Source organism: Mastigoproctus giganteus, chromosome 13 (assembly GCF_048544385.1).
Source record: "Mastigoproctus giganteus isolate SK-2022 chromosome 13, ASM4854438v1, whole genome shotgun sequence".
NCBI classification, from domain to species: domain Eukaryota; kingdom Metazoa; phylum Arthropoda; class Arachnida; order Uropygi; family Thelyphonidae; genus Mastigoproctus; species Mastigoproctus giganteus.
The window spans coordinates 51,021,027-51,045,260 of record NC_143587.1 but is presented as its reverse complement, the minus strand read 5'-3'; the positions used below and the strand labels follow the sequence as shown (position 1 = coordinate 51,045,260).

At 36.4% G+C, this 24,234-nt stretch overlaps 1 protein-coding gene across 1 annotated transcript in view; it reads left to right on the top strand.

The window, feature by feature from the left end:
• The first annotated feature begins 2,931 nt into the window (after positions 1-2,931).
• Positions 2,932-24,234, top strand: part of LOC150076038 (uncharacterized) — a 221,989-nt gene continuing 200,686 nt past the window's right edge. Inside the window, exon 1 of the mRNA XM_090387071.1 lies at positions 2,932-3,073. Coding sequence (XP_090243197.1) covers positions 3,017-3,073 — 57 coding nt within the window. The 5' untranslated portion in view covers positions 2,932-3,016. The remainder of the gene's footprint in view (positions 3,074-24,234) is intronic.

Genomic DNA, 24,234 nt, shown 5'->3' with positions numbered 1-24,234 from the left:
ATAAATTTCATATGAAAATCAATGTCAAAACTTACCAAATCATGCAACAGGCATTTGGAGATGCAACGGTAACCTGTCAATGAGTTTTTGAGTGGGTCTTCCATTTTAAACAAATGTCTGTTTACAGCAGTGAATGTTCTGGATGCCATTCAAACAGTAAGAATGATGGATAAGTAGCTGATGTATGTAACTTACTGTGAAATGACAAAACAATTGACTATTTGTGAAATGTTTTTCCTGTCCTGCTGAAGACAGGCATTTTTATGGCAGATGTCAGAATAAAGTTATTACCACAACTACTGGTAGAAGAGCAGAAATAAAAGCAGTAATTTTTAGTTAATAAAAGTATTTCACAAGCAAGACAGCTTCCATACTTACCAGGTGTGGTTCTTTTTAGTTTTCCAGGAAACAAAAAAAGCTTGCAACTGTTTTATTTTTCTAAACTAAAAAAATAATAATAAAATGCTGAAAGACAAAAGATTTGAAAATGTCAAAACAATTAAACAAAATGCAACAGAGGAGCTTTTGATGATTCAAAAAAGAATTGAGTTTACAGACTGGCAAAATGATGAAATAAGTGTATGCATGTTGAAGGAGTCTACTCTGAAAAGAATTATCCTCGAATCAGTGACAGTCTTAGTTTTTATTTATTCAGTCTTGATACTTTTTGACTAGTCCTTGAATATAAACTTGGCCCTCCTATAACTCAGGATAAATTCAAAAAAGCATCAAGTATTATGAATCTATGTTATTTTATAATGATGGAGGGACATTCCATACATGAAAACTGGAAGGCAAGCACGTACCCTCCCCTCAATTTTACACAAGTACATCATATTTTACTAGACTGTTCAATTGACAGTTTCTGGCTTTCACACTCCCTTGCAAAACACTGGAATTTTAAATTTGTTCCTCCCTCTCCACCAATAAAAAAATTCTCCCAATACCCATGGTACCATATCACATTCAGACACACTCGTCCAGATCCAAATTTATATTTCTGATACAAATGCAGCATATATATACAAAAGTCATTTGAAAAAAAAAAAAGAAGCAGGGAGGAATATATGATTAGAGCATATCTAAAAAAGTCATTAAAAAAAAAAAAAAAAAGGTGGCAGGGAGAGAAAACACGATTACAGCATTTCAACAAAAGACGTGAAAAAGGGCAGAAAAAACATATCACTTACACATACTGATACCACAGTACTGGCTGGGTCAGGGATATTCAACTTTATTTCTATCATGTATCCAGTATTTCCAGGTAAAAATGTGTTGTAAAGATGGTTCTCAATACGTGGTTTAATTCTAGTAGCCAGATGGAATCACAACTGCAAAGCATTATATTCTAATGTTAACTTTTAAAGGTTTAAATTGTGCTTTTTTTAAAAATTTGAACCAAAAATGTAGCCAATGTGTAGGGGGGGGTCCAGAATGGAGTCTAGGCTCTCTGTGGCTAAAGGCAGACTGGTCTAATGAGGTTGTTTGCCTCAGGATGCCCATTTTATAAGATGAAAACCTTTTTTTAGCATCTGTGCTAAAAAAGTTTATTTTTAGCACTCAGTCTTATGTTTCTTCCTGGCTTTTAGGCCAAAGGGGATAGTGTATCATTGTACTGCATATATCTTACTTCCATGATAGAGAGAGTACTATTGGCATGACATAAGTTGACAAGGGCGCCTCCGTAGCCAGGTGGGAAGGAGCAGCAGTGCGTAGCACACGCTTCTTGATTAGACTGGGGTTCGAGCCCGTCACCACCAAATACGGAGGATGCGGAAAGGTCAGGGAATGACCACCGCATATCCCGGAGCAATATGGCCTTAGTTGCTAATACTCCTAAAAACCAAATAACTAACAAACAAACAACAACAATAAGTTGACAAATAAGGCAATTGAATCCTACAGCAAATCTTTTTCATTCAGCAGTCAAAAATCCCACTTCTCAGATTCAACCAAATTGTATTAATGCAAACTGTAATCCACATTTTATTATTAAAATGTCATAGGTGGTCTGGTGTGTATGATTGACAGAGAGAGGAAAGAGTATTTAAATGGCTGATATCAATGCTTTGCATTTCTTTCTTTCTTTCTTTTTTTTCAAATCAGCTTTAGATTTCTATATTACAGCATCGGCAACATATATAATGTACTTGTCATTTGTTCAGTTTACAAAATTTTTCTGATATTGAGATTTACTTCTTGTAATAATTCCTCGTCTATTCATAACTCTACACCTAATCCATAATGACAAGTGTATTAAACAATGTTCCATTTTGTACTCCACGACTGCCACATAGTAATAACTGTAATTTACAACCTCAGTTTTATGCTGATATTCAGCCCAGAGCCCAAAAGACACCGCTCTCCATTAAAATATCCTTTTTCCTACCCTTTATCCTCTGACAAGTAAATCTGAATATTATTATTATTATTTATAATAATAATAATATTAATGTTTTTAATTACTGTATGGTCAGTAATTTCGGCAAAACAAACGATTGGTGGTATTTCGATTGTAAAAATATTTTAATGTACTTTTCTTGGCTGGTTAAAAATATGAGGTCTTACGTTCATATTTGCAATTTTTTTTTTTCTTCGATGAAAAATTCCTGGAAGCAAGAAAGAGCATGTGTAATAAATGAGAAAACAAGAAACTACTGTTTTCTTACAACCAGTACGCATCCCAACTTGATCGTTCTGAAGGAGACAGAGAGAAGAATTACAGATTTACTTACTGAGAAGTAGTTGCGTGCACTTATAAGAGTTGAAAGTATAGTGGCACACGACAATATACGCCATAATAAACCTCAATTATATTATATCACAGTAAAAAGTTTACAAATGTATCCACTGCATCTCAAAGTTACCGCCATCACCACGTGGTTCGTTACCTAGCCTACTGGCGGCGTTCTGGTCCAGTCACGTGACCCACGCCGTCCTTCGTACTGCCGCGATTTGTGGGGTAACGTAATCATTTGATTTCTTTCATTATTTCCCACAAAAAGTACAAAAAGAAATGTCCGAAAATAAGATAGAGACATTAGGTGAGGGTACAATACAGACAACTTCAAAGGTAAGCTAACGGATATTTGCTGAAATTATATATTTGCCCCTTCAGTGTATCGACAATACTTGACACCATGCTAGGCTGTCTCGGCAATCTCGGTAGTGGTGGCCTGCGCATCGCTCATCACAATGTAGTTGTTTTCAGCTTGCAACCTGATAATTTTGATTAAAAATACAATAATTCCACAGGCTATATTTAAAATATGAGTGCTGTGGTTGAGGCGCTGTGGTGTAGGTTATTTTATATTGAAACAAATGAGCTTAATGTGATTATAAAACTAATTTGTTTTCTTCCCTCGCAGAAACCATAATGGCGGTTGTCTGGAAGCGCGTATCTAGAGAATGAAGTCTGAAGCGCCATCTATTTGTTTCTTGAATTTGAACATTTCCCGCCATAAACTTGAGCGGTTCACTGACAGGTTGCATAATTTTTATAGATGCGATGATCTGCAATTTGTTTATGAAATGTTTTGAATTATGTTTTAAAGAATGAAAGGACAATACGTAAAATGCGCTGCAAGTGCATTTATCTTCTAGATATAGGATCTTTCACGATGTTTTCAACCTCATTGATTTCTTGTTGGGGATCTGTTTGTTTTAATTGCGTGTAGTTATACTGGGTTGCTATATCACCTTATTTTGCAAGAGATTTTTCTTGATAATTATTTTAGGGTCACTGTATAGGAATAAAATTATGCAGTGAATTGCTTTAGTTTTTCCGAAGGACGAGGGAAATCATTGTAGACCTGATGCAATGTTCGTGTTTGTACTTCTAGTTCAGAGGGTACTGAACTAGAAGCATAATTGAACAACGCGGAGTTCGGAAAAAAAAAAAAAAAAAAACTTTAAGTTTATAATGGACCTGTATAAATATTATTCATTATAAAAATGTTTTTCTTACCCAAACTATACGAAGCAATGTATTTTTTTTTCTTTAATGGAAAACAGTACTGTTAAGAATTATACTATACAGTATCATTTTTGAATTCCAAGAGTAGATCCGAAGTAAATGGGGAATACATTTTACAGGATGATGGAAACCAGGGATAATCTGTAAAATGAAAGAAAGGCTCATAATGTGGAAAAAACGTAAATTTATGTCCTTATATATTAATATTTGCGGTATAAGAGTGGGTTACATTTCAAGATTTAACTTACGAACCATATAATTTTTTGAAAATTAAAATAACGGAGTTCACTTTTTTCTCTATCTTCCCTCAAACGGTACTATGCAAATATCAGAGCATCACCTTGTCAGTGAGAGCGTCGCCTTCATGTTCTCAAGTAGAGACCCATTAAAGTTGATACTTAAGCACTTATTTCATGTTTTTTGATGAAAGAATCCTCTTCCATTTCAATGCAATGGATGCAAATTTAAAAAGAAAAAGGAGACGAATAAATAAGATTAACACTACAACTACAACTTGCAAACATTATACGAAAATAGCAATGAGCTGCTAAACAAAAAGTGTGTATTCATGAATGATTTAGTCACTGACAGTCATTTTGCTTGAAAGTTATTTTTTTGGGCAATACAGACAACCTTATTAATACCAGACTTTTCATTACTGCAGAGGTAAGGCTCTCAGCCTGAAATGGAACCAGACAAAATTTAATAAATGCAAATAAAAATAATACACTGTGTGTGTGGGTGGGGGCAGCTTTAGAAGTTACTAAAAGAGAAGGCTAATAACAGAGTAATGCTGAAAGCGTATAAGGAGCTGCCACAAAACGAAACCAATGCAGGATGAACCTTTGGTTGGTATATACTAACCCCAGGGGCTCACATCTAGTGAGTATGGGCTTGGCACACCTAGGGTCCTGAGATGGATATCATCATTCTTTTTCTTGGTGATTCCCTTGCACTTCTGACTCTTATTCTCTCTCTCTCTCTCTCTCTCTCTCTCTCTCAGGGTAATTCAGAATTTTAGCTGGTGCAGCATAAGCCTCAGGCTTCCTTACACCATATAGCTAATATTAATAATAATAATAATAATAATATATACCTGGAGCCACACTGCAACCTCAAAACTACAGAGAGGTAGGTTCGGTGGTTATCTACAAAATGTGGACATGAAAAGTACAAAATGAAAGTAGGTATATCTGTCATAATTGTGAATCTCAGCTTAGGTCAAGTAATATATATTTTGTAATTTAATTTTAATTAAATTCATTAACCTAAATATAATGACTACAAACTGAATCACTCCCTGTTTGCTCATTTCTGGACTTTTGTGTGTGTTCCATTTCCTGAGAGCCAGTTTACACTGACTAGTAGGCCACAGCAATTGAAAGGGTTTAGAAAATGCATTACCATCACTTCTGGTTACAATTCCGATGCAATAAAATTTCCAATGTACAGCAAAATAGTATCTCACTACTGTTCAGCAGCTCCTTTTTTTAAAGGTCAATAAAAATTAGAAAAACTGTATAAAATATGCTAACTAGCGCTAATTCTCCCCTACATGCATCATCGTATAGCTTAGGAACATAAATCATATTAAAATTAACCGTACAAGTAAAGGAACATTACAAAATGTAAACAAACAACACCTGTAACGGATTCCACGTATTTCCTTTTGTGAAACTTGGCTTGCCGTACACGTGCAAGCAGTCAAACCAACTTTGGTAATCCCATTAGTGGCAGCAGACCGTATAGAAGAAATAGTGTGGCGGTAACTGCTCAAATACACTTGCTTGGGTATAATATATGTCCGCCTTGGTTGATCTTTTCACGCTTCCGTTTTGCAACACTTGCGGTCAGATTTTATTAGCAGTTCTTAAAGAACCCACCGTAGCAATCGCTTTTACGGCCCACGCCTCCTAATTGAGACTTCAGAAGGTTTAATCCTGCCCCGCTGAAGACGTCATCCGGCGCCGTTTGGAAGTAGAGATGCCAGAAAATAAATAAAATCGAAAACCATACATTAGTATAAGCGATAGATATCGAAACCCAGTGGCGTATCTAGGTGTCATCGTAAGGGGAGGAGCATGGCGACCAGGTCCAGGTATCATTGTAAGGTAGGAGCATGCCGACCAGGCTTTTGATATATATATATATATATATATATTTTTTTTTTTAGAAAGCCTCTTGCGTTCTTTTTCTTTAATTTCAAATTTTTGGTTAAGTGGGGACATATGCCACCTCTGCCTACCTCTGAATACGCCCCTGTTGCAGCCGATATACCTATATTTTACATATATGGATACACTGAATATTTTTTTTAATATAGTTGTGAGAAGGATGTTACATGGTAGTTTCCATGGTATCTAGATCTCTGTAACGACCACTCTTATACCACGTGAATATTAAGATAGTTTATTTAGCTATTACATTAAGGTAACGTTTCGGGAACCTTGCCTGAACCAATCCCCAGACCATATATAGGCTGTTGCTGCAAGTAAACTGAATGAGAGAATAATAATAATAAAATTCTTTGTTAATAGAAATGTACAGGGACATGATTCCCGCTACAGGCAACCAGAGGAATTTAACAATTAATGACACATTATATCGTTTTCATCAACATAAGCTAACATGATCAGATTTGAATTAAGGCTGATTTACAATTTGAGCTGGTTCTTCAAAGACCTCAAAGTAAAAAAAAGTTGTTAAAAAAAAAGTAGTTGTTATATAACATGATACAACACATTGAAACAATCTGTAAATCTTTCACTGGGAGTTATGTTTAGTACCGCTGACAATTGCAGGAATGTTGACGACACGTGAATATAGATTTGTGCTTTTCTCCTCTGTGGGCCGAATCTCTGGACCACAAATCTAAATCAATGTTGGCGGAGTTCAGCGCGCCGATGATGCTGTTCGGAAAGTGCCGCTTCTCGCGGTCGAGAGTTTCTGCAGGTTGGAACAGAGCACTGGAGGGTTTCTGAGGACTCTACCCGGGATTTTACAGCCTACGATTTCCCAGATGTTGATGAAGTCGAGAACAGCGGTGCACAGATTAAGCGCCATTGTGAGCTTCCTCGCATATGCCAAGTGCTTGGCTGGGGTGTATCTGAGATTTATGCAGAGTTGTGATTTTGATGTTGTCTAGGGTAGGTGAGCCCAATTGTTGGCCCACTTTAGGACCCAGTATTCTAGACCCCAGAGCGTCTTAAGATTGGACATAGGAGCAGCGGACCAAACTTCAATACCATAATTGATGATAGAACTAAAGTAGTAGAGGAGAAATTTTCTGACTTTTCTTGTGCTTTCTACAGAGATCGAGTTTCATACTCCGTAAAGCCCAAGAACGCAGTTGCTGGATTTGTTCCTTATACGTTAGGTTTATGTCCATTACCATCCCTTAGAATTTTACGGAATGAGTGGCGACAAGAATTATTTTTACTGGAAAAAGGAATCGGAGGAACGAATACAAATTTTGTGCGGTAACTGAAGGCTGAATCTCATGAAGTTTACTTTCGTGCAGTTGTAGATCATAGAATGAATTGTCTGCCATAGTAAGCAAGGCGGGGTGGTGATGTTTAGTGAAGTTCAAAGCAGAATTAGACAGGCACTTTTTTAGGAACGGTATGAATGGTAGATTTTTTTTTTGGTAGAAAAAGTCTACTTTATCGCATCATTTAGTCATTATAATACTAATCCAGCTAGATAATTAAGAGGCTACTGTACTTGATTTAATAGTATTCTTAGTAAAAAAACACTAACACATTTTTTTAGAAAACTAAATGGCAGATCATATGCTTTGGCACCTTAAAAGTACAGTATTACATAACGTTTTTTTCCGGGCGACAGTTTTCTCTATAAGTGATGTCAAGAGGCGCTACCAAATTACTCGCATTCACTTGTACGCTCCGGAAGATCGCGTGGCTCTGGCTGTCAAACTCTTATCCTGCGTGACAGTAGTGATTTCGCCACTTTTCATTCGTTTAAAGAGGTTGGGATCTAGGACAGAATTCTTCAGTCGGGGATGCAGTTAGTTGATTTCAGGTGAATGGAGTAGGGGTTTTCAGCCCGCAAAATATGAAAATCGGCCATTGAGCACACACTCGTACTCAGGACCGTGGTAACGGTATCTTCCAATATTGGGGCATGGCTCGTTTTTGAAGCCCCCTTTCTTTTGTTGAGCTATGTTATGTTGTTGTTGGGTTTTAGGAGCATCGGCAATTAAAGCCATGTTGCTCCGTGTATATTGTCTGTAAATTGTGTGTTCTGAGATCGATTTTCTATTTGCCGGGAGAAAAAAACATGTTGCCCTCGCCTTACACCGGCTAACCCAGCGACGTTGTGAAAAAGGCCCATAAAAATTCCTCCGTCATCGACGGGATTCGAACTCAGTTCTTTTCCACCCGGTGTGAGGAGGTAAACTGCAGTCATTATCAACTCATTGCAGGATGGAAGCCTCCTCAACAATTCATGTCGAGGGAAATGGTCCATAATCTGCCACGCTGGTCCAGTGCGGGTTGGTAGATAGACCATATTTAGCAGTCAGGGGCTTGAACCCCGGTCTACTCAAAGAGCGTGTGCCACTGCACTCCCCTCCTGACCAGCTACGGAGGAGGACGGCGAGCCTACCAACTGTGCTACACACGAGGGCGAACTATGTTATAACCATTTAAAAAACGCGAATGGACTTTTCCCCAACACAGTTGGAACTCGAATACGTCACATCTAGTGTACTTCACAGGTACGGCATAATAAACTGTTGCAAATGGCTTAAGATGCTAAAAAACAATATAAAACACGTGACGAATAGAAAAGCACGTTGGTTGTTGTAGCGGCACCCCATGACCATGGCTCCATTAGCGTCTGAACCTGTGCTTTCAGCCGCAATTATAAATTACGCTAAATCAGGAAAGGTTAACGGCATCTACGTTTTGCGATCGAGTCGCATACGTGATGACTAAGCTGAAATGACGGGAACGCAAGTGAAGCAACGCACGTGACCACAACCAAACGCACGTGACTGGCGTCGTTTCCATTGGCTGGCCACTGCTATCGTACTCACAGATGAAAAAAAAAAAAATAATAAAATAATAAAATAATATAAAATTTCCAGTAGTAAAAACAAATATAATTATTATTTTTTGAATTTCTGAGGATTTTTTAAACTATTTTACAAAAATGCATAGCCAACATAAACAGACCACAGACCACAGTTCCATTTATATGGATTGATAACACAAGATCACAGTATTTTGTAAATTTTTAAATTAAAATTAATAAATTTTAAACTAATGAAAGAATGATAATTATATAATTATTCAAAATGCAAACATGGATATTTTACCTTTACCCTCAAGTTCATTATAAAAATAAAGTTTTTAAAGATTTTTAAACAGTTTTTATGAAAAAAATAATTTACATATTTTTGTTTTGAATCCATGAAGTTATTAGTAAGTTTTTTTTTTTTTTTTTTTTTTCAGTAGTGATAATATCAGACTAGTATTTGAACATAAACATGATGAAAATAAAAACATAAAAATAGTATAAGCTTGATCACCACAGGTGCGCATATTTCAGGTCTGTGAATAGGGTATAAATTATGCAATGATGCCATTTTATAACAAAAAATCAGCAAGAAATAATTTAAAATGGTTGATTTTTTGTTGCCATCCTTTATTTAACACTATAGTTAGTATGAACCAGGGCTGTAATGCTCAATATGTTCTACGTTGATATCAATATTTGTAAAATAATAAGAGAAGTTGACCTCAATGTGATACGTAGAACACTTCATTGAGGAAGTGTTCTACATATCACATTAAGGTAAACTTCTCTTATTATTTTACAAATATTAACACTATAGTGAATAACAACCATGAATAATGCAATTTTTTATATTGAAAGTATAATTTTTCAGACACCCTGGCATGCATTACACATAGGTGTACCTGCTCATGCAACCGGACTACTTCCATTTGATTATGAATGGGCAAAATTTTATTGCATGTGTCAAATAAAATGAGCAGTACACAAACATATACAACCATCTATATCCCAGGGACCCACATCTGGTGAGTATGGGCTTGGCACACCTAGGGTGCTGAGCTGGATATCATCATTCTTCTCTTTCTTGGTAATTTCCTTCTACTCTCTCTCTCTCTCTTGGGGTAATTCAGAATTTTTTTTTTTTGGCTGGTGCAGCATAAGCTGCAGGCTTCCTTGCACCATACAGCTAATAATAATAATAATATACAACCATCTGTACCATTTTTGAAAATTTCAACACATTTGCAAGTTATGAGAAAATCAAAATTACAGGAGAAGGCATGCCACATATAAGTATGCCAAAAATGAAATTAAGCCTATTATTTTATTTTATTTTATTCTTTTAAATACCCTCCAGCTGTTACCTTGGTGTATTTTGTACACCAAAAATAGAAAACTTAAGAGGTTTAAATATCTCTTAAAATTGTATCAGTATGAATTTTAGTATTCCTCAAATATGGTATTCACTTTCAGTCTGCTTATTAATTATTTTTTATTGAAAAAATATAGTGGTAAAAAAACTATGGCTGTGTTTGTGCAAAATGTGTTACACACACTCCCACTTTTTTCTGTCTTAATGTTTCATAGAGCTTTGGTTCAGTTTTGCCTGTGCAAAATTGAAGCTGAAACCATGTCACTGCTCTGAGATTTGGTTGTAAAATAATTGGGAAACTTTTTTTTTTGTTTGTTTTTAGATAATGTGACTGATGTTACTGATGATATTTATTTATATTATTCAAAATAGTGTCAGCATGAAGGATAAAATTTAAAAATTCCCCATTTTACACTATTTTTGTCCCCCCCCCCCCAAAATTGATGAAATCAATACACCAATGCAGCAGTTAATGAATTAGAAAGTGGTATGCCAGTTAGATAATTAATAGTTAAAACTACTTCAATTTCAATGGGGTGATGCAGATCAAAAGGAAACATAATAATTGAGGAATAATAAAATTGACATCAATGTTACGATGATATATACCTACATACAGTCGGACTTCTCTTTAATGAACTTCCATATAGTGAATTTTTCTATGTTGCGAACCTTTTTGATTTCCCCTTGGTCATTACATCGAAAATAGTTTCTGTATAACGAAGAAAATTTCCATATAATGAACTGATTTCGAGAGACATGGGTACGCATTGATCACACCTGGCCTTTAGGCAATACAGCCGACACTGTAGAAAGCATGAATTAAGAGCTAAAAGGATTAAGAATTAATCACTTCAGCTTTTAATAGCCAAAGGATTTAATTCTTAAGAGCATTCCACAATTTAGTGTTGCCTGTAAAGCCTTTACTGTACCGAGAAGTTGCGCTGGTCAGCTGCTATCTATTTGTCCACAGTCATTGGCAAAGATTAAGGCATATTGCCGACACGGACATTAGTTCTGGTCAACCTGTTTTCTATTGTAAGCTCCCTATAAGTGAATTCGGAGAGAGTTATTTTCATTTATCCTGGAAATTCATCTGTTGTTTTGCAGATATGAGTCATCAACACTTACACAAAATTTCACCTGTCTCTGTATAGTAGGTACGAGTGGCCCCTAAATCAGTTTTGTTTTAGCTGCTGTGCAAGTAACCTTACAATGTCTATGAGCATGTCATTGAGTGTAGTGGAAAAAGTGGAAATGCTTAATAGTGTAGATCGGGGTGTTAAAAAAAAGAAATCGCTTTAAAATTTGGTATCCCTGCCAGTAGTGTGCAACCATTCTGAAAAACCGTGTTTCGATCCTCAAACTGTTTGAGGCAACGGGACCCATTTGGAAGCGTGCAAAATTATGCCTGTGTGAAGATGTAGATGAAGCTGTTTCTAAGTGGGGTGAAGTTGATTCGGTACCAAAACATGCTGATATCAGGGCCATTATTAAAAGTTTGTTATTTGGTTTTTAGGAGCATTAGCAACTAAGGCCATATTGCTCAGATTATTAAAAGAAAAGGCTATGGAGTATGCATCTTTTGTGGGGCATAAAACATTCCAAGCCAGTTCTGGTTGGCTGGACATATTTAAAAAGCGTCATGGCTTACTTGAAAAAGTTATTTCTGGTAAAAGTGGGATTGTAATTGAAGAAGACTGTACCCGTTGGGAAGAAACAGCTTTGAAAAAAATTATGGAGGACTATGAGCCCAAAGACATAGTCAACGTCGATGAAACAGGTTTATTTTTTAAATGTTTGCTGAAAAAGACGCTGACTTTTAAGGTGATAAATGTGTAGGTGGTAAAAATAGTAAGGAGAGAATAGTCTTGATTGGTGCAAGTATGGCTGGTAATGAAATATTGAAGCTTTTGGTAATAGGCAAAAGTAAACAACCTTGATGTTTCAACGGAGTAAAGTCGTTAGAGTTGGACTACAACTACAACAAAAGAGCTTGGATGACAAGTGAATTTTAAATTTCGATAGAAAGATGATGAGAGAAAACAGAAAAATCACTTTGATTGTTGACAATTGTCTTGCCCACCTTCACTTTGTAATTTCGAAATGCACAAGTGTGACACTTGTTTTCTTCCCTCCGAATACCTTGTCTAAACTGCAGCCAATGGACCAAGGCATTATCAAGAATTTGAAAATGCACTGTGGAAGGTGCATACTGAGAATAAAAAAAAAAAAAAAAAAAAGTGCAGCCATTATCAACCCACTGCAGGATGGAAGCCTCCTCAACAATTCATGCTGAGGGAAATGGACCATAATCTGCCACACTGGTCCAGTGTGGGTTAGCAGATCGACCGTATTCAGCAGTCAGGGGCTTGAACCCCAGTCTACTCAAAGAGCGTGTGCTACTGCACTCCCGCTCCTGACCACTCGGCTACGGAGGCGCTGAGAATAGAAACCAACCAACCTATAGATTCTGTTATAGATTTGTGGATGTGCATATCAGATTGGCAAAAGTGTGGAGTCAAGATGTGACGGAAAGAACGATTAAGAATTGTTTTGCAAAAGCAGGTTTTGCTAAAATGCCAATTAGCAGCGATGAGAGGGATGAACTGCGACAAGACATTGAGCAATCTGGGAAGAACTCCAAGCAAGAGGTTTGATCAGTGGAGAAATTGTTGAAGAATTTTTAGGAGTTGATAATGATGTCATAGTAGCAGAATATCCGAGTAACTCCAACATTTTGGAGAGTATTCAAAGAACTAGTGACAATATCGACGATGAGTTGGATGAAAATGAGGGTAAAGAAGGCAATATTAAACCTTCCAAACATGAAGTTGGCAGCATTTGAAACTTTGTGTTGAGGCTTTCAATGTGAAGAAAATATGCCAGAAAATATATTTGAGTGCTTAAACAAATGTGTACATTTTTATGAATGATGTGTAGTAAAATCCAGTGTGAAGAAAATATGGTTACCATTTGTCAAGTGCATTACATTAGTTTAAAAGTAAATTTTTTTAAACAACAGCACACTACATCTTTTCTTTGACTAGAAGTTACACTTAGGATAGCAAAAACAGCTAAGGGCAAAACTAGACAAAAATATATGTGAACTGATAAGTGATTTATAGGGAAATCACTTGACTTCACTTTGGCACTATCATAGGCCACACAGTTTGGTTTTGATTTAGTTTTCCTAAAACACAGTAAATTCTAGTACTGGTCACCAAAATAAAAAAAAATTATACAGATGAAGAAAAGTTAAAGATTATCAAAATGAGTTAAGAGTGGTGAAACAAAATGCAGTATATTTTGTGAGTGTGGAATTCCAGAAGGAATGATCTGTGGTTGGATGAAAGAGGAAGAAAAATTGCATTCATTCATAGATTCTGTGTAAGATGAAATAGGCCTCCAAAGAAAGAAAACTAGACTTTGTGAAAACAGTAATGTGGAACAATGCATATACAAATGGTTTTTACAGAAGTGTAGTGAAGGATTTACAATAAATAGGGTAATTTTGAAGCATAGGCACTTAAATTTCATAAGCTACTTGGAGATGATGATGCATTTAAAGCTTCTGAAGGGTTGCTTTGGAGATGGAAGTCTCCATCTTGAAATCTTATAGGGACATTACATTTGATGCATTTGGTGACATTACAGCAGCAGAAGCATTTCTTAAATTTCTGTGTAATGTGATTCAAGATGATGAATTCATAGATGAATAGTTGTACAACTGTGACGGAACAGCATTACTATAAACGTTTTCCTGACAAGTCACTGGATAGTAAAAAGGCACCCAACAAAGTGGGCACACACACACACACACACACACACACACACTCACTCACTCACTCACTCACTCACTCTCTCTCTCTCTCTCTCTCCACTGTCTTTACTGTCCAGTCCACAGGTGCAAAAATGGTTGAAGTATATATCAATTTGCACAAAAACATGGCCTGGGAACAGTCCAGACCTCAATCCAGTTGAAAATTGTAACAAAATGGATGTTTTCCAGTAATGCAAAAGAAATCGAAAACACTTAGATAGCAAAAACATAGCTATAGGAGGCATTAATCTGTGTTTGGTACTATGAGATTTCATAGGAATACATTCAGAATCTTATCCAGTCGATGCTATGACGATGCACAGCAGTTATCAAAGCAAGTGGTGGACCAATGAAATATTACAGTGCTTTTTTTTTTGGTTTATATTGCTGCCTGTCATCTTAGTATGAGAAAAATAATAAAAAAAATCACTGCTTTCATAGAATCTTTTTATTATATGAACCATAAGTAACATGCTGTTATTTTGGAGAAAAGTACTTATTTCATTGTATATTTACTATAAGGCATAAAAATAAAATTTTCTGAAATTAATAGTTTCTTATGTATATCGTTATTATGAGGAGCTTAGAGGGGGAACAGGCATTCTGTGTGTTATCAGATACCCAGTCTAAAACACTAATGGATCCAATATCTTTCTATTTTAGAAGATTTCTGAGAAGTCCAGCTGGCCTGCTTCTCTAAAATCCACACTTTCTCGATGGAAACCCTATTACATCACTTTGATGGCAACGAACTTGTAGAGTGGTTCTCTTCAAGACACCTAGTCAGTGTAAAGAGGAAAAGATCAAACCCCACAGCACGACAACACGATGAAACAATGGCCCTCAGTCTTTAGTGGCTTATACTCCCCCTCTTACGGCAGCGGGAGGATCAGAGTGGAAGCAGAGGGTGCTAAGAATCTGTGGGTACGACCAGGCTACCATGCGTAGAAATTGAACTTGGCCTGTTACAACGTAAGGTCGCATATCAGTGAAGATAGGTTATTAGAACTGGAAAAGGAATTAGAAAATGTGAATTGGAATATCATCGGCTTGGCTGAAACAAGAAGAAGAAACAAATCATTTATAAATTTATCAAGTGGAAATCTGTTGTACACCAATGGAAACAGTGAAACAAGCAAAGGTGGGGTTGGCTTTCTGGTCCATAAAGATATAAAAAACATTTTGGAATTCAAAAGTATATCACCAAGGGTGTCAAGACTACTACTCAGGATTTCTAAGAAGTACAAACTAAAGGCTATAATGATATATGCACCAACATCGAACCACGATGATGAAGAGGTTGAAGAAATGTACACAGAAATTGAGAGACTTCTAAATGAACAGAAAACTCAATATACCATTATTATGGGGAACTTCAATGCTTGAAAGATACAAAACAGCACAGAAAGGGAAACTGTAGGAAATTTTGGAATTGGAAAGAAACGAGAAGCGCAGGATCTTGAGGAATGTCAGTATTGAACACTTATTTCAAGAAAAGGGTGAACAAAAAAGTTTTTTTTTTTTTTTTTATGAAAACCCCAAACACGAAAGATATCAAAACCTATAGTACTTAGTACCGTGCCTGGGTTGAAGGAGAAGTATGGGGGGAGGGGGATGCCGGAAACTTTGCTCTAGAGACTAAACATGGGTTTCACCACTTCAAGCCTCCAATAAGCAAAGTGGTGGTATTTCACCGGTTGATGAAAGTCATCTACCACCTGTAAAAGTGGACCCGGAAGAGCCCAAATGGATTAATAATTAATGAATTGACTTCATCTTCACTAATAAAAGATATATTGTACATAATGTTACCATCCTGAACTAGGATGGTAACATTGATAGTAAATGTTGGAAGTTATCACAGAATGGTAAGATGCACACTTGAAATAGATGTAAGAAAAGAAAGGAAAAAACTGATTCGAATAAATAATACAAAGGTTTTTGAGATAACAGAAGAGGAGAAAAAGCAGTATGTACTGAAACTTAAGAACATGTTTGAGCTTCTGAAGACTTTTCAGAACCAAGATATTGATGAGGAATACAACAATTTTCTGAAAGTGATAAAGCCTGAGAAACCTATAGGTAAAAACAAATCCAAAGAAGAAACAATTAGTCAAGAAACACTTGGCATGATGAACTGAAGACAACAAATGAAGAGCAAAATAAACACTGACAAGAACAAAATTGATTATACTGAGTTGTGCAAAGCCATTAGAAAGAGACTCATAGAGGACATAAGAAGATTTAACACAAGAAAAGTAGAACAAGCATTATGGGAAAACAAAGGACTCAAATCAGCAGTCATGAGCTGTAATACAGAAAGACAAATGATACTGAAACTAAAGAATAGTGATGATGTTCTTATAAATAGCAGAGAAGGCATAATTCAAATAGCAGAAGACTACTATAAAGAATTATATAAAGAGCAAGGTAATGATACAAGCAGTTGGGAAGATGGACCACAAATTAACAACACATACGACATACCCGATATCCTTCCTGATGAGGTAGAACATGCATTGAAGAATCAGAAAGTCCCAGGTGAAGATGAAGTTACTGTAGAGTTGTTAAAATTGGGAGGAAGAGACATGACACAAAAACTGGCAAGACTATTCACAAAATATGTTAGGAAAGGCATGACACCTAAGGAGTGGAATAATGCAATCAGAAATTGGAAATTATAGACCAATTAGCCTGTCGTCCCATATCTACAAGTTGTTCACAAGGTTTGTTACTAACAGATTAGAAAGAATACTTTATGAGAATCAACCAAAAGGCAAGTTGGCTTTAGGACAGGATTCTCAACTATGGATCACCTTTACATAATATCGCAGCTAATGGAGGAAACAAATGTATATAAAACACCATTATGCCTAGCGTTTGTGGATTACGAAAAGGCATTTGTCTCCATACAGCATAAGGCAATGTTTTGGGCACTGGAAAGACTAGGCAGGCATAGACATCCCATACGTTATGATTTTGAAGAAAATATATGAGAATGCTACCTCCTTTATTAGACTAGACAAAGACAGTAGGAAATTTAAAATCGAGAAAGGAGTTCAACAAGGAGACATAATATCTCCGAAGCTGTTTACTGCTGCCCTTGAAGAAGCTTTCAGAAGATTGGACTGTTCGCAGAAAGGAGTCAATGTGAATGGGAGTACCTAAACCATTTATGATTTGCAGATGACATTGTGATCATAAGCCATGAACCCAATGAATCAGAGGAAAATCTTAATCAGTTATGTAGTGTTAGTAAGGATTTCGGACTAAAGATGAATATGGCTAAAACAAAAGTAATGATGAACAAGTATGCCACAGAAAAGGATATAATCATTGAAGGAGCAGTAATTGAAAAAGTGGATTCACGTACTTATCTGGGACAAGTCATTAGCTGTAGTAATGATAAATGGCTGGAAGTCAAAAGAAAACTAAATTTTGGATGGATAACATTCAGGAAATATAGTCACATACTGAGGAGCAATATCCCAATTTGTCTGAAATGTAAAATAATAAACCCCATAGATAAAATAATATACTCCCCACTATGACTTATGGAAGTGAAACTTGGGCACTCACCAAAAGAATGGATGAGAAGCTGAAAAGTACACAGCGAAGAATGGAACAAATTATATTAGCAATCAGACTGTTAGATAATAAGAGAAACACATGAATTAGGAAGAAAACACAAATAAAGGACATTCTTACTAAAACCAAAGAACTGAAATGGTGTTGGGCAGGACACATAGCTGGAAGGCATGATGACAAATGGACTAAGAAAACAACAGAATGGTACCCAAGAGAAGCTAAAAGAAAACCTGGAAGACAACAACGGAGATGGACAGATGAAATTCATGAGTTCATGGGTAGTAAATGGATGGCTATTGCACAAAACAGAAGGAACTGGGAAGTTGCTGGAGATGCCTTCATCCTGCAGTGGATTGAAAATGGCTGATGATGATGATGATCTTTATTACTTATGTTCTTTCAGATATTTTTAAAAGATTAGCTGCCAGTATAAGGACAAACAACCTAAAAAATGAGGTGATGCAATTGTTTTGAGCACTAATCTATATATGTATTTTGCAGATGCTATATAAGCTTGCTGCATTGCTACTACTGTACTGATACTGACATTAATAAACTGGTGTTGGAGTAAATTTAAGGAAGGATTTGCCAAATTATTAGATGATATGGGTAGGGTTTTTTTTTTTTTTTTTTAGCTGTTGCTTAAACAGCATTAGCCAAAAAGAGAAAAGAAAATATAAGAAATCACATTAAGAAATAAGAGATGGCATTGATATTGTTATCATCATCACTTGATTAAATATAATTGGAAGAATGTACAGGCACATTGTCTAACAATAAAATGCCTTACTGTTTCATTTGCATTTAATTTTTTTTTTCTTTTTAGTGATTTTACTTCTAAAGTTCAGAATCATGTCGTTAAATTTTCATTTAGAATAATTTGTGTTCTGCATAAATAAAATACATAAATAAAAAAAAAAGAAAAGATATTCCAAAATACAGAAGTTCTGCATTTGGCTGTATGTTACTGCAAGCGAAATGAATTATATATAGTGTGAGGTGATGATTTCACTGCAGAAATTTAAATTTTACTAGTAAATTTTATTAATGCATTAAATGATGTGGAAATTTGTAGTAACATGTACTAGTCTGTGGCCATGTCAAACAAACCTACTTGGTTAAGTAAGATTGGGTTATTTCCAAAAGTATGGAGCCACCTGTTGCACACCATATTTAAGTTTAGCAGAATTTGTATTTTTTTTTTTTTTTTTTTTTTTTTGAGGTCCATTTAATCAGTAGTGCAGTATGGCTGCCCAGATCTCCACATGTGTCACCACTTGACTTTTTTTTATGGAGCATGCTAAAGGGAAAAGTTCACTGGAATAAGCCTCACACCAGAGATGAACTGAAAACAAATGTTTTCAAGGAAATTGAATCCATTGGGATATGATATAGTGCACATTCACTGATGTGGAGTATCATATGAAACGTTGGCAGATTGTTGTGACCTGTGCCACTATCAATTGAATTATTTTGTGCATTAATGAAACAGTTATTAGCAAAATTTTGGGTTTTGCAGCAAGAGGCTCATCTCATATAACTGGTTAGAAACATGGTAATTAAACACTAATGCTAATAAATGCAAGGCTTTGCATGTGGGTCAACCTGAAACAGGGATAACATGCACTCAACTAGTGATGGACATAATCAAGAGGTTATAATTGATTCATTTTATTATGATAATTCTGATAATGAAGTTTAAATTGTTGTTAAAGTGTGAAAATTTAGGCATGAAAAAAGCGTTTGCTGAGGTGATGCCAAAAATTTTGAATGAAGAACAAAGACTGAGAAGACTTCAAATTTGTGAAGATGTTTTGAAAAAAAAAATTGAAGAAGATCCAGACTTCTGAGTACTGTAATTACTTGTGATGAAAGTTAGCTGTTCTAGTGCAACCCAGAAACTAGAAGACTGTCATTGCAATGGAAGACAAAACAGTCCCCCCAGGCCAAAAAAAAACAAGAATATCAAAATCAAAATAAAAAATGAAAACTGTGCTTCTGTTTTCTTTGATATTAAAGGAATTATTATGGCTGAATATGTCCCACCAAAACAGACTGTCAGTCAAACATATTACATTGAAGTTCTGGCAAGGCTGTGTAAAAGTTTTCGAAGAAGAGACCCAAATTGTGCAAGGGTGGTTGGATGTTCCAGCACATAATGCACTCTCTGTTCACCAGTTTCTGGGCAAAAAAACAAATCCCTCTTTTGACTTTTTTCTCTTCTCTAAACTGAAAATTGTACTTAAGGAAATCCATTTCAAACAACCAAAGTGTTAAAAGGGCTTGCAGAAGATGATTTCAGAAATGTTTCTGTGTTTGGAATAAATGTATGGAACAGTGTTTGCAAGCCCAAGATAATTATTTTGTAGGGGATAACTTGTAAGGTATGAAATATTTCATTATATTTATTTTATTGCAACAGCCTTGTTTTTAATATTGCACCTTGTAATTGAGAGAATATAATCAATTCATTCAATTATGACAAATCAGTTGACTCATTCAGTTATGATTAATATGTAGTATATTTACTTCATCAACAACTCAGATAATAATTATTATTATCTGAGTGGTAATATTTGGTACTCTTCTTTGAGAGATTGTTTATTTTAATTTTATTCAGTCACATTCAAATTAACTTTTAATTGCAAAAATTTTCTTTTACTGTTTCTGCATCAAACTGTTAACTAAATATGCAAGAATAGATATACAAGGGGGTGTTCAATAAGTTATCTACCTACCTATGAAGGAAATCAGATAGAGGCAAAAATCTTTTTTTATTTTTCAATGTAACTTCCCTGAACTTCAGTACACTTGTTCCATTTTGTTGGCAATGAGGAAATACCAGACAAATAAAATTCTTTGTCTAGTCCATTAAAGAATGCAGAACCAGCAGATTTCAGTTCATTATCATCAGCAAAGCAATGTCCACGTACGTTTTTCTTGAAGTGTTGAAACAGGAAATAGTCACTGGGGGCTAGATCTGAACTGTAAGGTGAATGGGTAAGTTCTGTAAAGTCAGTCTCTTAAAGCAGCAGCAACAGCATGTGACCTGTGCACTGATGTGTTGTTGTGAAGAAGCAACACACCTCTGGAAAGTTTTCCACAGCGTTTTTCCTTTATGACATCCCTTATGTCAACAGTTCCCAACCTTTTTTGACTCACAAACCCCTTTCAACATAATATTTTTATCATGAACCACTAAGCCTATATTCTCTGAAATTGTATAATACTTGTGAATTTTTATTATAATAATATTTCCAGCACTGCATTTTTATAAGCAATATTGCGTAATAATATAAGATTATTATTAAGTACCTATACATAACAGTGGTCTTTGAGAATGAAAAAAAAATTTAGTATGGCAAACATTTATTTAACACAATATACTGTAAGATAGTAAACTAATTATAAGGAATTGTGGGAGATGTGGTGTTTTCATTGGTAATTCTTTACTTTATATTTAATTTTATTTGATTTTATTCTTTGTTTATTATTAGTTATAATTTTTTATAACCCTTTTACCATTGCCAAATGGTGTGACACAAATTTTGAACCGAACGCATAAATTAATATTAAGCTATTTTGTAGTTTACAAAAATATACCTATGTAAAGCTAAGCAGACTTCATTACAGAATTTTTAGTGCAAATCCCTGGCGGTTTGCGAACCACCATTTGGGAACTACTGCCTAAGTTGTACAGTAGGGAGGCATGTGATTCCCCAGTGACTGTCTGCTTGTGTTCCAAGTAGTGAATGTACAAAATTCCCTCAGTACCCCAAAACAATGGTGGCCATAATCTCCCCAGCTGAAGGTTGTGTACGAAATCTTTTGGGTGGGGGAGAACCCTTGTGCTTCCATTGCATTGATTCTTGCTTGGTCTCAGGATCTCAGTGATGAACCCATGTTTCATAACCCGTAACAATTCTGGAGATGAAAGTTTCAGGATCCCTTCCATAAAGCTCTAAATTCCTCGAGGTTGTCACAGACATTCTCTCAGATATGCCAGACAAGCTGTTCTTGCTGCCTGGGAGTCTAAAACGCTGATGGAACTGATATTCGGGTGACACTCAAGTCAAAGTGGATCCAATTTCGGCGAAGTCCGGACGGTCTATGACAGCCAAATCCTCTGCTTGCACCTTCACGATGGTGGGACTGTTAGTAATCCTGGGTATAACCTTCATGCACAAGTACATGGTGGGTGACCACCCAGGTGTGAACCAACGTAAGCAGGGGTCGAGGTGTGGCGCCCACACCACATGGAGGAACGCCGCCCCTCTATGTTACCAGGCAGTACTAGGTGGTAGATGACTCTCATCAACCGGTGAAATACCACCACTTTGCTTATTGGAGGCTTGAAGTGGTGAACCCATGTTTAGTCTCTAGAGCTAAGTTCCGGCCAACCCTTCCCTATCTCTTCCATCATGCAGTATGGTTGATGATTTTTGAGGTTATGATGAATGTCGTGGCGAGATCCAATATTCCTTACATTTCGAGGGTACAGCTCTAAAACGGTGTTCGCAGGCCGGCCGCTAGTTAGTACACCGGACTGAACCTATTGGTAACTCTCTAGGAAGCTTCCGGATCAGCTAGTGTATAATCTTGCTACCTCTACTCTGCCAGATAGTGACTGGAGGGAGTCCGAGTAGTGTGTATGCGGGGAGCATTGTCGAGGCCACGTTATGTCAAGGATCTGGGTATATTCTTACCACATGTACGACATATCCAAAAATTTCATTACTTCATACAGCATGTCCCACCCACTTTTTCTTACTATTGAATACACCATGAATTGTCAAAATAATAGAGCAAGCTTATCTGCGAAAAGATCTAAACCTCCCAAGGACTTCCTAATTCATTTCACAAATATACGTGGTCTCAATTCTAATCTCAATGATGTCCATTTCCACTTGCAGTCTTCCAAACCCCATGTACTTTTTCTGACTGAATCTCAGTTATCAGTTGATTCAACTACTGCTCATCTCAGATGTCCAAATTATTTGCTGTATGATTCCTTTCGCCTCAAAGGTGGTACTTGTGCATATGTCCGTTCTGATATTCCCTGTCAGAGACTTGGCAATTTGGAATCTCCTCTCTTTGATCTTCTCTGGCTTAAAATCTCTCTACCTCATTGTATAAAATTCATCTGTTGTCTCTACCGTTCTCCCAACTCCACTAATCACTTGGAGCTCTTTGACTTCCTCTCTTTGCAACTTGACTTTCTCCAGTCCAACTTTCCTAACAGTGCGGTAATTTTCCTTGGTGATTTTAACGTTCACAACTCCAGCTGGCTTCCGTTTTCTAGTCACACCGACCCAGCAGGTCGAGATGCTGAGGCTTTTGCAATTACTAATGACCTAACACAGATTGTTCATTTACCTACAAGAATACCGGACAATCCTAATCATACAGCCAATACGCTTGATCTTTTTCTCACAAACAACCCTTCTAAGTACAAGGTTGAAATGAGAGGTCCTTTAGGCACTTCAGATCACAACTTGGTGATTGTCTCTTCTCCAATGGAACCTTTATCTCATGGCTATTCCCAACCTCGTATTGTTTGGCATTACAAGAATGCAAAATGGGATGACCTGCGTGACTTCTTTTCTTCTTTTCCTTGGTCTGATTACTGTTTCAAAACTTCTGATGTCAACGTTTGCTCAGATCGTGTCAGTGAAATTATTCTTGCAGGAATGGAATCCTTTATCCCACACTCCACTTTAAAATCTCGTCCTTTATCTAAACCTTGGTTTTCCAATAAATGTGCTAAGGCTGTCCAAGAGAAGAACGTTGCATATCGTAATTGGCTTGTTTCTAATTCTTCAGTTTCATTTTCTGCCTACACCAAAGCTCACAACAATTGTAAAGCAGTTATTAATCAGTCCAAACTAGAGTTTGAACAGGCTAAGAGTAGAAAACTTGCTTCTTGCCCTAATGGTAGCCGAGCATTCTGGTCTCTTGCCAAAGCTATTGGCCGCAACTTTTGCCCATCTCTGCTCCCACCTCTGTCCAAACCAGATGGTTCTGTTGTCACTTCAGCCAAGGATAAAGCTGACCTGCTAGCATCCCATTTTTCTTCGAGCTCATGTATTAATGATCTTGGTAAAACACCTCCCACCCTTCATAACACGCTCCATTCAATGCCTCCTGTGGTCTTCCGTCAAAAGAATATCAGAAGGATTTTGATGAATCTTGATGCTAAGAAAGCTCCAGGTCCTGATGGTATTTCTCCACTTATTCTCAAAACCTGTGCTCCTGAACTTACTCCTATTCTTTGCCGCCTTTTTTCACTTTCTTATTCCAAAGGTGTTTTTCCTTCTGCTTGGAAATTTGCTCATATCCAGCCAGTTCCTAAAAAGGGTGATAAATCCCTCCCATCCAATTATCGTCCCATTGCAATTACTTCTACTCTTTCTAAAGTAATGGAGAAATCAA